General features: G+C 45.0%; 1 protein-coding gene across 1 annotated transcript in view; it reads right to left on the bottom strand.

Annotated features, from left to right (window-relative positions):
* Window positions 1–1858: 1858 nt before the first annotated feature.
* Window positions 1859–12423, bottom strand: part of HSD11B1 (hydroxysteroid 11-beta dehydrogenase 1) — a 285656-nt gene continuing 275091 nt past the window's right edge. The window contains exon 6 of the mRNA XM_078644497.1: window positions 1859–2523. Within this exon, the coding sequence (XP_078500623.1) occupies window positions 2303–2523 (221 nt within the window). The 3' untranslated portion in view covers window positions 1859–2302. The remainder of the gene's footprint in view (window positions 2524–12423) is intronic.

Genomic DNA, 12423 nt, shown 5'->3' on the forward strand with positions numbered 1-12423 from the left:
AGTGTGCTAGAGCAGGCAGAGAAAAACAGCACCACATCTTCATAGATATGGCGCTATTTAGCTCATTCCTTTTGACGTTGCACTGCAATTGAGCGAATTATTTGTACATTTGCCCCTTAGTTGGGAACCATAGGATCACTGGCACTCCTTTCATATATTTTTTTAATAACATTTTATTGGATTTCAATGTTTCAATCACCCGTAAAAAGCCATAGTACAAAACGTATTGGATCATCAGGAAACACATCAGTCAAGCAGCACAGTACCAGGAAGACATTCCTTCCTCCGGTCACTTTCCCGGTAAACATTTTTCCCACTCTTTTGGTTGGTCACATATCTTCTCCACAAGCATTTAAAATCTCTCTGCAGTAACATATCCACTGAGGCAACAGATTCTCCAATTACTTGCGACACCTTCTAGCCTCATATATAACTCTCTCAGCCCCCTCAGTTCATTTTGGCACAACATGTTCCACATTTCGGTTCTTCATGACGGTCCCCAAGTTTTGCAAGATTCCAATTTCCAATACAAGCCACAGGTTCCAAAGGAGTTTTGAGGATTTGATGGGGGAGCTGTCGACCCATTTAGCTCGTATTTTCGTTCGACCTTCCTTAGTTAGTTTATTCAGTGATCCCTTTTATAACCCCCTAAACTGATGTCCAAAAACTATCAATTTTAGGATGGTACTGAAAACGCTGAAGGTGGCATCTCCTAAGACATTTGTCAGACCTATCTTGTTGAGAAGTGTTTTTCATATCAGAGGCAAATAATCCCACCCTCATTGGTTAAAGCCGGTAACAATGCTTGTCCCGTGGGCCCCCAAAAGGGATCTGACACTGGTCCACTGATATTTAAATATGAAGCCATGCATTTGTTCTCCTCAATCTATTCTGTGGTTGGCAGACTTGGCTCATATGAATTTGAAGGAACTGTATTTGAGATTATTAGCTCTATTCACAACTTTTGTCTTGTCCACAAGCAAACACATTATCAACCCCAAGGATTTCAAAGTTCATTTTAAGGTCACCACCTAAGGCTCCTGGGGCTGTATACACACGTGCATTTTCCATGATTGTGCCAGGAGTGCCTTTTAAAAAGGTGTGCCCGCCGCAATCAAGAAACATGCGCCGAATTAGAATGAATGCACTGCCCCCAGGGATGTCACGCACTCGTGCGGCTCCCAGGTCAGCGCAATCATGTGAAACATGGAGAGGCTGCTTAGAAGCCGCTTTGTGTTTCACAGAGCAGGTGGCAACCCACCTTCATTTTTAAAGGGCATTAGAGATCCCCTTGCAGGTGGGTGCAGTAAGTGCACTGTCAGTGTGCCTCCTCATAACTTCTTTGCCTCTGCACCCACATCTGTAATATGGAGGGGGGACAAAGGAAAATGGATTCACTTATTTGCTTGGGGCCATGACCCCGTGCAAATGTGGGAACTCCTCATGATGATAGTGCTGGCTCTTTACGTGCACCAGCGCTATCAATATTACAGAAGGAGACATAAAAATGTCTGCGGTCCCTTCTGTAATACCAAAATGCCCCGGGCGTACAAAGCGGGCGCTACCACAAGTTGCACCCCCGGGACACTTGGATAATGCAGTCCCCAATGATGAACTGTTCTTAGGTCATCAAGGATCCACAAAAATGCCTTGACCTCTCTGGTGCCACAATAACTAGACTTTAATCTGAGAATCCTTGAAACTATACCTGTTGAAGTTACGGATTCAATCTTCCATTGATTCAATGTTATTGTTTTATGGAACCGTGCTGCACTCATCAGGCAAGTGATGCTGGTGTTGCCTAGAAAAACATTTCCACTCAAAAACGTAGTCACTCCAAGGAGGCCTTCTTACAAAGTAGTGTTTATAATGGTACTCGTGGAGCACTATTTTATTTAGTCACGTGCCTTTGTGAATTGGCACCAAAACATTTAAAATGGGACTATTAAGGGAATAGTTATGCACTTCAGGGTAAGGCTTGTACATGGAAGAACAAATGGAGGCTCTCCTCTTGCTGTGACCCAAAATCTTCATATCCTTCTTTCATGGCTCCTCTTCCTGGGCGAAATCAGTAGGTATAAATTGAGGCTTTATACATCAAATGACAGTTCAAGAAACAACTCGCTCATTGATACAATTTGTCAACTTGCAGAGAAGTTCGGGCTTTAATCAATATTAGAATGTAAAACTAGTGTAGTCTTATTTTGTGCCACCTACCCAAGTAGTATGCTACCCACAGATCATGTATCTAGTGACATAGTACACTTGAATGGATGATCATAAAATGTGTTTGGATCAGAAGCTACGGTTTGCCAATTTTCTCCACATTGTAATTTTTACGAAGAAGGTAGTCCAAGAACCCTGGTGCCCAGTCTCTCAACAAGAGAGGAATTTTGGTGGCTTGGTATTGGTAGTATACTTCTCGCTGGCGCAGGGCTCCTCCTTTGATGAGGGCAAGGGCACACTCTTCTTTTGGGGCGGCTGGCTGATTGATGACTTCGGCGACTATATTTTTTGCTGAATCTGAAGAAAATGAAAAGAAAAAATAACTTCAGATTTGTTGAATGTTGACTTTTTTCCTCAAAGCCACGAGTTGTGAAATACAGCTTTCTTAATGGATATGCATAAGACTAGATGGGAATTTTTGTGGCAGAGTCTTTTTAGTCATGGTCCTATTCTCTCTCTATTTATGAACATGATCATTCAGCTACATCACGTGTGCAATAGAAATTCAACATTCTGTGGACTTCGACCACAGCTGATTCTTGGGATAGTGTGCACCTGGATATCCATTCAGATAAGGTCCTAGAGCCCTCTAAGCAAAGAATTGGTCAGTGATACCAATTACTTGTATCTGCACAAGGAATAATCATGTTGAAGGGTTTTACTTTTATGTTGTCTCAAAAATAGTGTGGCTCTTTTATATCGTAGTTATACAATTATGTCAAAAATATCACAGGCATTAATTTTACAGGTAGCATTTCTTTTTTAAGAGTGTTTTAATATTGTGTTTAAAATCATTATAGCCACTCCGTAGTTATAGTTAGGATTCCTAGGTATTGGAATTCATCAGATTTTTGCTTGCTAATAACTCTGCCCTGTTTGATGAATCTCCAAGGAACTTTTCAAACCTCTAGCCTTTTCTACTTTGGCTGATGATGTCAAGGGGGCACAAAGATAAAAGGGGGGTCCTAAAATCGGTTTTTTCCAAAATCATTTTCAATAAACTTTTATGTGACACTCAGCGCAAAAATAGATGATCGGATTTTAATGATATTCGGCATGCCACTCCACTATATGCACCTCCATTCTACTCTGAACGCAACTCGATTCTATGACACTACACTCTATTCCACTATAAGCCACTCCACTCTACCCCACTTCACTGTATGATATTACACTGTACACCACTCCAGTCTAGGTCACGACAATATATGTCACTATAACTATTCTATTCCACTGTACAACACTCCATTTTACACTGTTCCCCTATATTTCCACTCTGCACAACTCTAGTGTATGCCACCCACAGTAGGGCTCTCTAATCTATGCTATTCCAGCCTATGTAACTCTACGCTATGCCAATCCACTGTATGCTATTACACTGCACGCCACTACAGTCTACCTCACCATACTCTATTATGGCACACTCTACAACACTCCACTCTATGGTATTTAACTCTATGCCACTCCACACTACACCACTCCACTGTATGCCACTGCACTGTATGCTTTTCAATTCGCTAACACGTCACGGTGAGACTTTCCACTCTACACCACTCCAGTCTTTGCTATTCCACATGTATGCTACTACACTCTATTCTATACTATTCTGCAGATTTATGTAGCACATGGCTACCCAACAGGCCTCTCAGCGCGGGTAATACCCACTCTATGGTATTTCATTGTTATGGAACTCCATTCCACGATACTGCACTCTACGATATTCCACTCTATGCCACTCCAGTGTACGCTAGTCCACTCAACGGCAATCCACTGTTAGCTATTCCACTGTACGCCACACCACTCTATGCCACTCCACTCTCCAACACTCCACTGTACATAATTACACTGTACAACACTCTACGCCACTCTATTCTACGTTACTCCACTCCATGCTACTCCACTCTACGCGATTCCACTATATGGCCTTCCACTCAATGTCACTCCTCTGTATGCCACTACACTCAATGCAAATCCACTCCACTACTCTGTTGTATGAAACTCCACGCTATTACACTGTATGCTTCGTTGGGTCACCTAAATAAGTGCTGAATTGACTGCAGGTGGTACAAAATGGAGTAGCCAGATTACTCAGAAAAACACCAAGACACAAATCAGCAGGAAACGCTCTGAAATCACTCCACTGGCTGCCAGTGCAGGCCAGGATCAAGTTCATCGCTGTGTGCATTGCACACAGGGCCCTAAATGAAAAAGGCCCAACCTTACTAAGGACCCTGATCACACCCTATACACTAGAAGGAGCCTTACGATCTTCGGAGCACCTGGCCAAAACCACTAGGATTCAGATGGGTAGGAAGATCCTTTACGCATTTAGTACCAAAACTATGGAACTCTATGCCCATAGATTTAAGACTCATCACAGATGAGAAGACTTTCAGAAAGAAACTGAAAACCTAGCTATTCCCAGACTGAGCCCCGGATCATGCTCACTCCTGCTCCACAGTGCTGGGAAGCCCTTGGGCAACTATGCGCTCTACAAAATTCACAAACATAAACATATGCCACTACACTCTACCCCACTCCACTCCACTCTACAACATTCCACTCTCTCGTATTTCACTCTATTCCACTGCACTGTATGCTATTTCACTCTTCAACGATCCTGCATACTCCACTCCACTGTACGCCAATCCAGCCTAGTCTGTTTCTCTCTTTGCTACTACACTCCATACCTCTCCACTCTACGCCACTCCACTCTACCCCAATACAGTGTACGCCACTCCACTCAACCTTATTCGACTCCACGGCACTCCACTATATGCTATTTAACTTTACGCCTCTCCACTCTACACCACTCCACTCTACCCCACTCCAGTGTTTGCTATTCAACTCTACGACACTCCACTGTACCCCACTCCAATATGAACTATTCCACTGTACACCCCTACAGTGTACCTCACTCCACTGTACGCCACTTAACTCTCTGCCTCTCTGCTATATGTCACTCCACGGTACACTGTTCCACTGTACTCTATACCACCGGAAACGCCCTGTAGACTACGGAAACGCCCTGTATGCTGGAACCACAGCCAAACTTCAGAAACGCCTGCAACGCATACAGAACCCCTCCGCGAGACTCATCCTCGACATCCCTCGCCACAGCCACATATCTACCCACCTGAGAGACATGCACTGGCTCCCCGTCAGCAAGAGGATCATGTTCAGGCTGCTCACCCACGCACACAAAGCGCTCCACAACACGGGCCCCGAATACCTCAACAACTGCCTCTCGTTCTACAGTCCCACCCGCCAGCTCCGCTCCACCAGCCTCTCCCTCGCCACCGTCCCTCGGATTCGCAGAACCACCACCGGAGGAAGATCATTCTCCTACCTGGCAGCCAAGACTTGGAACTCCCTCTCCACACACCAACGACTGACCCAGGACCATCTCACCTTCAGGAAACATCTCAAGACCTGGCTATTCGAGCAGTAGCGGCACCCCCCCACCCCCCTCCCTCAGCACCTTGAAACCCTCACGGGTGAGTAGCGCGCTTTACAAATTGATTGATTGATTGATTGAACCCCACTGTATGCTATTCCACTCCACTCTACACTACTCCACTCGACTTTATGCCACTTCACTCTACGCTATTCCACTCTGTGCCACCCCATTCTATGGCACTCCAGTCTACATCAGTCTCCTGTATGCCACCCCACTCTACACCATTCAATTTTATGCAACTCCACTGTATGCCACTCCACTATACACTATTCCACTGTCACTCCACTTTATGCTGTTTACTGTTTGCCACTACACTCTACCCCATTACACTCTACTCCACTTCACTCTATGCTATTCCACTGTGTGCCACTCCACTAATGTATGACGTTACAATGCATACATTTACAATGCATACCTTTACAACGTAGTTTTTACATCAGCAATTTCCTTTAGAATTCATTCTTTTACATAGCATGTCATTACATCGCATTTTCAGAAACTACCTTTACAACGCATTCCATTATATCGCATTATACCTTTACAACGCATACCATTACAATGCATTCCATTACATTGCATTTAAGGTAAGTTTTGGAGAGTATAGGGATAATAATTACTAATCTAACTCCAGTGATTGCAACAGGAGGGTAAGTGTGGGATAGTGTAGGGGTAAAAATTACTATTCTAACTCCAGTGAGTGCAACAGTAGGGTAAGTGTCAGATAGTGTAAGGGTACTATGCGTTGTAATGGTATGTGTTGTAATGACTTGCAATGTAATGGCTGCGTTGTAATGACATGCATTGTAATGACATGCATTGTAATGACATGCATTGTAATGACATGCATTGTAATGACATGCATTGTAGGGACAAGCAATGCAATGGCTGCGTTGTAATGACATTCAATATAAAGCTTGTTGTGATGTAATGACTGCTATGTAAAGGTAGTGCGATGTAATGACTGCGTTGTAAAGGTTGTTTCCCCACTCCACTCTATGCCGCTCCACTTTACACCACTCCACTGTAAGCTCTTCCACTCTACACCATTCACCTGTATGCTTCGCTAGTTTACACCACTCCACTGTACCCCACTGCACTCTACGCCACTCCAGTATATGCAATCCCTCTGTACGCAATTACTCTACCCCACTCTACTTTCTATTACTCCACTGTACCCTATTCCACTGTACACCACTCAATTGTGCATAATTCTACTGTACACCACTCCATTCTCCGACACTCCACTGTACACTATTAGACTGTACACCACTTCAGCCTATGCCACTCCACTATGTGTCACTGCAATGTATGCCACACTACTCTACGTTACTCCACTGTACAGCACTCCACTCTACGCAATTCCACTTTAAGGCACTCCACTCAGCATCACTCCACTGTACGCCTCAACACTATTCCTCAGTACAGCACTCCACTGTACACTACTGCATTGTATGCCACTCCACACCACTCCATTCTACGTCACTAAAATCTATGCTATTCCAGTCTTTGCCATTGCACTAGACCCCACTCCACCCTTCGCTATTCCAGTCTAAACTACCCCTCTCTACTCCAGTCTACGTCACTCCACTCTTCGCCACTCAAGTCTATGCTACTCCACTGTATGCTATTCCACTGTATGCAACGCCTCCATGCGCCACTCCACTCTCCGACTATGCACTGAAAACTATTAGACTGTACACCACTCCAGTCTAGGCTACTCCAGTGTATTCCACTCTACTCCACACTACTCCACTCTATTCTATTGCACTATATGGCACCTCACTCTACGTTACTCCACTGTATGCCACTACACTCAAATCTATTCCAATCTACACTAATCCACTGTACACTATTTCATTGTATGCCACTCCACTCTGTGCTATTTCAGTCTATGCCACTCTACTCTAGACTATTACACTGTATGCCACAACAGTCTACCCCACTAAACAACACTCCACTCTACGGTATTCCACTCTATGCCACTCGACTCTTTGGCATTGGTTTCTCATTGCAAGAGGCAAAAGTAAGGCTACTAACTGGAATGGTCTGCTATAGACCTCCAGGGTCTAGACACCCAGTACCAAGCACTGTTCGATACCATTGCAGCTCTGACTTTTTAACACATTCTAGAATTATGCTTCTAGGGGATTTTAATCTATGGGATAACGGGGCTCTAGGGAATTATCTGAGAGACCTGAGGCAAACGTTTGAGAATCTTAGTTTATACCAGTTGGTACAACAGCCAATCCATCTAGGAGGACATGTGCTGGCCATCCTGTTTGCAAACCAGACACAGTCCGAGGTGATCGATGTACTGCCTCAAAGCTGGACTGACCATTTCTTAATCCATTTCACGATTAGAATGCCCAATCCAGCGAATAACAACAATTGATTAGTGACCTATCGCAAGGGAAGAGACAGGGCCAAATTAATAAAAAACAGAACAGACCCAACATTCCCGAATCAGACCTTCTTTGTTCCCGATGACTCAGTGGACAAAAACTATCAAACATACTGCAATCACATAACCAGCACCCTGGATTTGTGCGTCCCTATGAAACGAATGAAGAATAGAAGGAAACCCTCAGCCCCTTGGTACAGTGAGGAGCTGAAATTAATGCGAATCACATGTAGACATTCTGAGAGGAGGTGGCGAAGGTCATACCTAGAGTCAGACATGAAAGAGCTGAAACTAGTGCAGGTCCAATATAAGAAACTATCTCCAAGTTCAAAGCACTTTATGCCAAATCTATCCTACATGCGCCTAACCGCACACAAGCTCTCTTCAATATCATAAGGGATCTTTCCAGTCCAGCCTGCACGGGTAATAAAGTGGTTTCATCGCAGAAACTTTGCGAGGAGATTGCCACTTATTTTGATGAAAAGATCGCCAAAATTGGAGGGTTTGATCCAGGTAATGTTAGTCACCAGGATGAGTTACCTCAGATATTAGCTGAGGAACCCTGGGCAGAAACATCTCTGGAGTATTTTCAACCCCTTACTGAGGAGCTCTTCAACAGCCTTGCTCAAAGTGTATCCTCTGGGTCTCCCCTAGACCCCCTCCCTCATAAGATGTGGGAGGAGTTTGGGCAAGAATTATTTCCCTGGATACAACAGATTTGCTGTCAGTCCCTAGAAGGAGTGGTTCCAGAGGCATGGAAACAGGCAGTGGTAACCCCCCCGGCTTAAGAAATCGTCTCTGGACCCAACAAACCCAGCAAAGTTTAGACCCATATCCCTCCTGCCATATCCTATACAAATTCTGGAAAAGGCTGTCAGCAAGTCCTTATCATGCTATCTTGAAGAGAATTATCTGTTGGATAGGGATCAGTTTTGTTTTTGCCTAGGACATGGGACAGAAACAGCTTTGGCAACCGTACAGGATAACCTGCGAATGCGAGCCGACAATGGTAACTCATCTGAACTAGTGTTACAAGACATGTCGGCAGCATTCGACATGGTGAGCCACGCAGTGCTGATGGGAAGGCTAAAAAGAATGGGTGTGAATGGATGAGCTCTGAAGTGGCTGCAATCGTTTCTAACAGAGAGACAACAGGTTGTAACCAAGACACCGTTCGCCTCCTCTAAGTATCCGGTACGCCACGGGGTGCCGCAGAGCTCGGCAATAAGCCCCATTCTGTTTAACATATACCTGCGGCCTCTGATCCCCATCATTAAATCTTTTGGGAATGACCTGGTCAACTATGCTGATGACACCCAATTGGTGTTCTCTTTGGAAAGGAAGCATGCGGTGACCATGGATACATTCCAGGAATGTATGCGCCAGACCTCTAGTTGGCTCAAAAAAAAAAACTCTTTGCAGTTCAATGGGGGGGGAAAACAGAGGTGGTATATTGCTCTACTGCTAAAATGGTTCAGTACTTGCCGCTAGAGTTCAAACTAACCCCTGGGGATGACCCATTGGTCCCAGTCAAAACTGGCATAACCTGGGTGTCCTGGTGGATGAAAACCTCCAAATGGCTTCACAGGCTAACAAACCGGTTAGCGTCTGCTTTGCTTTGCTAACAGCGCTTCGGCAGATTCTTCCGTTGTTGCTTAATGATGCTAGACCACTTGTAGTGAGGAGCATAATTCTGTGCAGACTGGACTACTGCAACTCCCTGTATTTGGGAGCACCAAAATATATCTGGCAGGGGCTGCAGAGAGTCCAGTCTATAGCAGCAAAGCTGGTACTAAATAGGCAGCCAGGTCCTCCGCGACATCGGCCCTGAGAGACCTTCACTGGTTGCCCAGTAAGGAAAGAGTTAGGTTCAAATCTCTATGCATTGTCTCTAGGGCAGTACATGGTACGGGTCCTTTATCACTGCAGGAGAAATTTACCTGGTATAAGCCCATGAGACATCTTCACTCTTCCAGCACAAATCTGGTAACGACTACCAGATTTAGGAAATCGAGGATGGAAGGAAGGGCATTTGGCACGGTGGCCTCACACCTCTGGAATGAGCTACCTCAGAGCATTAGACAAGCTAACTCCCTGTTATGCTTTAGAAAGAGTCTAAAACCCTGGCTGTTCCCTAGGAACGAGAGCAATGCTTCCCACCGATAATCAGGCCTGATGTTTGGTGATGTCATCTGTCTAAGTCACAGCGCCAGGATACCCGTAGGGTGACAGTTCGTGCTATACAAGTCTGGCATACAATACAATACAATATAATACACTCTATGCCACTGCAGGCTATTGCACTATCCACCACTCCAGTGTACGCCACTCCAGTCTACACTGTTCCACTATAAGCTACTTCACTCTATGACTCCCCACTTTATGCCACTCTACTCTACCCCACTCCAGTGTATGGTATTCCACTCAATGACACTCCACTGTATGCCACTCCACTCTATGCTATTTCCCTCTACACCACTCCACTGTACCCCACTCCACTCCACTCCACGGCACTCCACTCTATGCTATTCAAGTCTACATAACTCCATACTATGCCACTCCACTATATGCTAGTACACTGTATGCCACTGCAGTCTACCCCATTACACTCTATCATGGTCCACTCTACAACACTCCGTTCTACGGTATTTAACTCTATGCCACTCCACTGTATTCCACTGCACTGTGTGCTTTTCCACGCTTCACCACTCCACTGTAAGCCATTCCACTCTACACCACTCCAGTCTACGCTATTTCACTGTATGCTACTACACTCTATGCCCCTACACAGTATTCTATTATATTCTTTGGGATTTATATAGGACATGGCTACCCATCGAGCCTCCCAGCGCTGGTAATAACCACTCTACATTAGTCCACTGTATGGAACTCCACAACACCACACTCCACGCTATTCCACTCTATGCCGCTCCAGTGTATGCTACTCCACTGTACTGCACTCCACTGAAGGCTATTTAAAAATAAATATATTTCTTTATTGATATTTTAACATCATGGCAGTACATCAATGGTCAAGGCATTGGTATAATGTAACAGGCATATTGGTCACAAAGGTTCCCACAATTGCAAAATTCATAGCCTGATAAAATGAAAATATAAGGCATCACTGAGAAACATTTGTAAGGAGTACTATCTGTATGACATAGAAATAAATGTCAACTCCTGTGGAAGGGAGGGAAAAATATCACATAACATAATGTGTAAAGGTACCAACAGTTTGTGATTATTCAACAGTAGTGACCAATAAAGTGTATAGTGCCAAACGAACAACCATAATCTAAACAACATGGGCAATCATGGCGAACCAGGGGAGTTAGTAGTGTGTGGGTTAGGCGGAGGGAGATAGTGGGGGCATCATGACCTGGCCGTGCGTGAGACGGCACTCTCCCGTCCATCTAGCCACAGAGCCATGGACAAAAGATGGGAAGGGACTCACTTAATATATGTCATGAATGCATTGGGGATATCAGCGTTCCGCTCCTGGACTGTCCGAAGACCCTAGGTTGGCGATTAGGTCATGGAGAGTAGAAAGCTGGAGGTACTCCTGAGTCTAACTGTGATCATGTGGAGGCATTCAACTTATCTAAAGTACATAGGTGTCCTAGAGGGTGGCAGCTCCAGCCACCGCAAGCGTGCTTCTCTTGTCATAACATCAGCCTCAGCCAACGATCATTTGATTACTACTCGGGCCCAACAATCTATCGAAGGTGACTGCAAGGCTTTCAATGGCATAGCTGTGAGGTGTTTGAAAAGGCCCAGAGCCAAATTGGCTAGTTTTAAGTAATGTTTAGTGCGATTTGTGATACCTAACAAGGAATGTAGGGGATCAGTCGGTAATTGTGCATCAATGATCTCTGAGATATGGACCATGACTTGTCCCATGTCTACAGTGCACCATATGGATAAAAGTTGCATCATGGTGACCACATCTAGGGCACAAGGGAGTCACTCTGGGTAACATTCAGTGGAGACTTATGGGCTGAGGTAAGTCTGATGCAGGTAAATGAACTGGGTAAACTTCAAGAGAGAGGTACAGGGAACCCGTTTTACCTCTTCAAGTGCCATCCTCCATTGTTTGGGAGTTAGCATGGTGCCCCAACAGGCGTCCCATCTGGGCTTGCCAAGCGGCGCCAGATCTGCATCCGCTGCTTGAGGTGCTTCACAGAGCACTGTAACAGCTCTGCGACCCAATCCATGCATCAGTATACATTGTAAACCATTATGAATGGGATGGGCCTCCTGTCTCACCACCTAGATGTTCTGCATCTTGAGTATCAGGCATTATATCTTAAGAATTGGCCAGCTCCCAACGTCG

This window comes from Lissotriton helveticus, chromosome 5_1 (genome assembly GCF_964261635.1).
Source record: "Lissotriton helveticus chromosome 5_1, aLisHel1.1, whole genome shotgun sequence".
In the NCBI taxonomy this organism is placed as follows: Eukaryota; Metazoa; Chordata; class Amphibia; order Caudata; family Salamandridae; genus Lissotriton; species Lissotriton helveticus.